This window comes from Adiantum capillus-veneris, chromosome 22, assembly GCF_014529385.1.
Source record: "Adiantum capillus-veneris isolate H3 chromosome 22, ASM1452938v2, whole genome shotgun sequence".
Taxonomy (NCBI): Eukaryota; Viridiplantae; Streptophyta; class Polypodiopsida; order Polypodiales; family Pteridaceae; genus Adiantum; species Adiantum capillus-veneris.
In genome coordinates, this window is record NC_140952.1 from 107,958,263 (window position 1) to 107,962,908 (window position 4,646).

General features: G+C 45.2%; 1 protein-coding gene across 1 annotated transcript; it reads left to right on the forward strand.

The window, feature by feature from the left end:
• The first annotated feature begins 1,156 nt into the window (after positions 1-1,156).
• LOC147429988 (NAD(P)-binding Rossmann-fold superfamily protein) lies at positions 1,157-2,517 on the forward strand. The gene has a single exon (XM_086495399.1). It carries the CDS (start codon positions 1,225-1,227, stop codon positions 2,266-2,268), a length of 1,044 nt encoding a protein of 347 aa, XP_086351525.1. The 5' UTR covers positions 1,157-1,224; the 3' UTR covers positions 2,269-2,517.
• Positions 2,518-4,646: the final 2,129 nt, after the last annotated feature.

The window sequence follows — 4,646 nt, forward strand, 5'->3', positions numbered from 1 at the left end:
GCTTTCTTTGTACCATGCATGCCTTGTGTGAGTGTGTGGGTGTTCTCTCTCATCCCCCCTCATGTAGGGGGCTCGCCCCCTCCTTGTAGGGATTGAATATTTGACTTTTTGACACCTCAAGCCCCTCATGCATAGGCCCAGTTCCCACCACAAGCTTGGCTCTTAAGCACTTTAAGCTTGGGCTGGGTTCTCACCTCAAGTGCAACCCTAGCATCTCAAGCATGTCAAGCACCTCAAGCACCTTAGTCATCAAGCATGACAAGCAGGACAAGCACCTCGAGCTAGGTCGGGTTCCCGCGCATCAAGCTCAGCCCTAGCTTACCTAAGGTCAAAGGACTTTTACACACATTATTGGAGGTCTTCAATGAAGCTAAACCTAAGGTCTTATGCTCCATTTGTTAGCCTTGCTCTTTGATAGACCATCTCTCATTTGGGCCCCTTTACCATTGGCCACGTGTTGAGATAGATCTATAAGCACATGTCTATATCTTAACACTTGTTCCCGTTTATTCTCCCACATTAAGTGATCAATTTAATATGAGAAAATCATTTGGATTGGTTAGATATTAGATATTAGATTTTATGACAGATACCTTGTGCACATGACCTGCCAAGGTTTGCTGCCAAGTTCAACTATTGCAATCAAAAAGGTGATCGATTGTGAAGATTTGGGCACATGCAACATGTTTGATTATCTAGGTTGGATAGGCGATGAGGGCAATTGAGCTTGTGAACATAGAAACTTTCCACAATTCTCAACTGGTAGAAAGTCAATTCCACAACCCACATTGACACCACCACAAAGATACCTTTCACCCAAGGCTCGGGAAACATTTTTTGTGGACCCGGCTTTGGAACCCTTTCACACGTATATAAACAGGCTAACTCTAAATTTGAGAGGGATAATCACACAAAAAATCTCATATTATAACAAAAAATCCCATAATTTGAACCGGCCTGAGAACCTTCTTGCCCAAACTTGAGCCGCGGCCATTTTTCATTTTGAACGGGCTTTGCATAAAGCGAACCTATCTTTTCCCTAGCCCTGCTTTCACTATGGTCACTCATGTGTAGAGGGTACGATTTTCTATTTTTTATTTTTTTGCATTGTGCCTACACACCCCCATGTCACATGGGTTGAAGCCCCTCGCCTTATACCTCCCAGGACGCGGGTTATGGGATTCGAACTTGGTCTAGGATCTAAGGACTTGGAAGCTCAGAGCTATGGAGGGGCCGCGATATGTAGATGCCGCGCAGATCTCGTCGCTCTTGTCATATGCTGCTCTTATCGACCACCTTCGCTTGGCCTTCAAGAATGCAGACACCATATCAGCTCCCCCTCGCCTTCACTACACACTTCCCTGCAGCAGCTCCTCCTCTTCTTCCTCTTCCTCTTCCCCTTCTGCGTCCCCGACGCTACTCCTCATGCCCGCTTGGCCCAGCGCCCCCTGCTCCTCCTCCTCTTCTTATTTGGGAGTGAAGCTGGTGACGGTCTTTCCCCATAACGCCTCACAGAATCTTCCATCTGTGTCAGCCTCCTACCTTCTCTCCTCGGCCCTCACTGGTCTCCCGCTCGCCTTTCTTGATGGTAAGGAACTCACACTTTGGCGGACCGCCTGCGTCTCTGCGCTTGCGTCGCAATATCTCTCGCGTAGCGACGCTCGCATTCTACTCATGGTTGGTGCTGGTGCCTTGGCTCCTCATTTGATCAAAGCCCATTGTGCTGCTCGGCCTTTGATCCAAACTATCTTCATATGGAACCGGACTCATAGCAGGGCACAAGCTCTGGCACAGGCTTTGGGGGATGAGCTAATGTCATCTAAATGTGAGAATTTGCAGGATGATAGTGATGCAGCCTCAAGCAAGATTGTATCTGCTTGCACTGATTTGGAGGCGGTGACACGGAACGCGGATATCATATGTTGCGCGACTTTATCAGAGAAGCCTCTTGTGCAGGGATCTTGGCTTAAGCCTGGAACTCATCTTGACCTTGTGGGCTCATTTGCCCCCAACATGAGGGAGTGCGACGAGGATGCTATTAGACAAGCCACGGTGGTTATGGATACGCCAGAGGCACTGCAAGAGGCTGGAGAGCTTGTGGGTCATGTTGATGTTGCCACTGGAACATTGTCCGAGCTTATCCGAGGGGAGAAACAGGGTAGGCTGCATACAGACACGTCTTTCACGGTCTTCAAATCTGTTGGGTGTGCGCTTGTAGACCTTGCGGCTGCCCAGCTTGTCTATGAAAAGCTCCAATATGGTAGGTGATTATGTTGCAGCGCAGCTTTCACGTATCCATTGACAGAATGCAGGTGGAGACATACCCTTGTTGTCATTGCATGCTTCACCACAAAATCCTTACCACAAGCAAGGTAGAGTTTACCCTGGCCTTTCCACTCTTGAACTTTGTTGTTGAAGTGGTATTGTGCTTTAAATTGCAGGAGCTAAAGGGATGTTTAATCGGATTCATTCTAGAACTAATTTATTTTGCCCAGTTGTAGGCAATCTTTTGCTAAATTGGCTTTATCTGATAGAAAAATAATTCTAAATGAATTATTTGGAATTTTAAGTGAGAGGGTTTTTCTCATTGGAAACATCCGAGTACAGAGTATTCCTAGTACGTCATACAAAGTAATGACGGGAGCACTGTGAATGTGAATGTCTGTAAGGCCACCATAAACGAGTACTTTTGATGCGTCACATCAGATGGATAATAGGGAGCATTGGGAAGAAGTATCCGACCATCCGAGAACGGACATCTCTGATGCGTCATAGGATCGTGAAGGGGATTGTACCGTAAGTTCGGTAGGAAAGGACTAGGTGATGGGTATTCTTGATGCGTCACAAGGTAGGTGACGGATGTATCAGAAAGAGGATATCCATAGTCGAGAGGAAATCCGAACTAGAAAGAGGAATACGCGTAAAGACGTAAGCACAAGAATAAAGATAGGTTCTGAGAAGCTTTTCTTAAAAAGCGAAATATTTTAACGAGTTTTTCGGGAAGAGCAGACGCTTTCTCGCGAGGAATCTATGTTTGCATTGCATTCGTGCATATGGTTGCATCTAAGGACGCCTGGGAAGGGTTGTGAAAGCATTGTTTTAACTTATAAAGTTTTATTGAGTTTTTGGGCAGATTCATACTAATTTTAAAAATATGTCGGTCATCCACTTAATAAGTGGGCAGCCACTTAGAAAATAAAGCAACAAAACCAGCCAGCGAATTCTCTCTCCCTATTTCGGGTAGAACATTAAAAAAAAAGCGAAAAAAAATTATTAATATATTTAAAAAAATAACGGCCGCGATCTTTATGCGAGCAACTATTTGTGCCGTGGTCAAGGAGCTATAAAAGCACCACATGCCCTCATTGAAAGGAGGTCACCAACGCCAGGAAGAGAAGACTCTGCTGCCAGATAACGCAAGAGATCACGAGACTACGAAGCACGGAAGTCGCTTTTCCCGCGCAAGAGCGACAGGTATCTATTGTGGATTCGCCATACGAATTGTTGTCGTGTGTTTGCGTGTGTGTTTGTAGGTACTTCATCGCGAAGAAGAAGCGAGAAGGCTTCGGCCTATGCTTGGGAATTTCGGAAACGGAATTCGAAAATTGTCTGCGGAGTCTCAACTCCGAGTACAAATGGAAAAAGGACTGAGAGCTTCTCTCAGATTTTCCTCACGGGAAGGAACGACCATCGAGTCAGAGATTTAGAACGGAGGGTTTTTCTTCGGTTCTTGTGCTTGTAAAAAGATTCTCCCTAATAAAGAATTCTCTTTAAGGGGGGGGACCAGCCCATCTTCTGGTCCCCAATACTGTGTCGATCTTCTCACTCTCTCTCTATTTATTTCTCTCTATATCCTTTGGCTTCAGTATTAAGTGATAAATTCTATTTATCCGAGTATATTTTATATTGTTATGCGCTCACGTTTTTGACAGTGGTATCAGAGCATGGTCTCCTCTCTTTCTCTGTAAAGGAGGACGACTCTGGGAAGATACGGGAAGAAGCCATGACAAGCCAAGAGAGAAGTAAGCAGGCGGTACCCTAAGTCCTGCAAGAAAAAGCTCGCAGAGTTGGAAATTTTTTTCTCTCTGTAAGAAGTCGACACAAGGCTTGGGATTCTCTGAGAAGGCGACAAGAGCATGATGCTCAAGAACCTAGAGAATCCAAGGAGTGGAATCCTCGAGATTCTTCAGAATCCAGAAAATATCCATGAACGTCAATCCAGAACTATAGCCATGAAATCTCGTCATTCCAGGAAGGATATGAAGAAGGTCTTTAGACCTAGGAACACTCCAGTCAAGTTTGATACTTTTGATGGAAGGGAAGATGTCTTGAAAGCTACTGCTTTCATTCGATTATTTGAAGTTGCCTTTGCAAACAGCAATTTCTGAGAAGTGTCGAAGATGAGGCATGTGATTAAACATCTCAAGGGGATTGCAAGTACTTGGTGGTATACCAAAGCTCTGCAAGGAACTTACAACAAGACTTGGATTCAATTCAAGGCTGAATTTTTCGACAAATTTTTTTCCTCTACACTTTGAGGAAGGTATCCAAGAAGATTGGGATGGGTTTGCCCAATAGGACACGAGTGAGTCAAAGCAAGTAGTGGTTCACTCTTGCCAAGGTAGCTCCACTCTCGATCCTCTGAG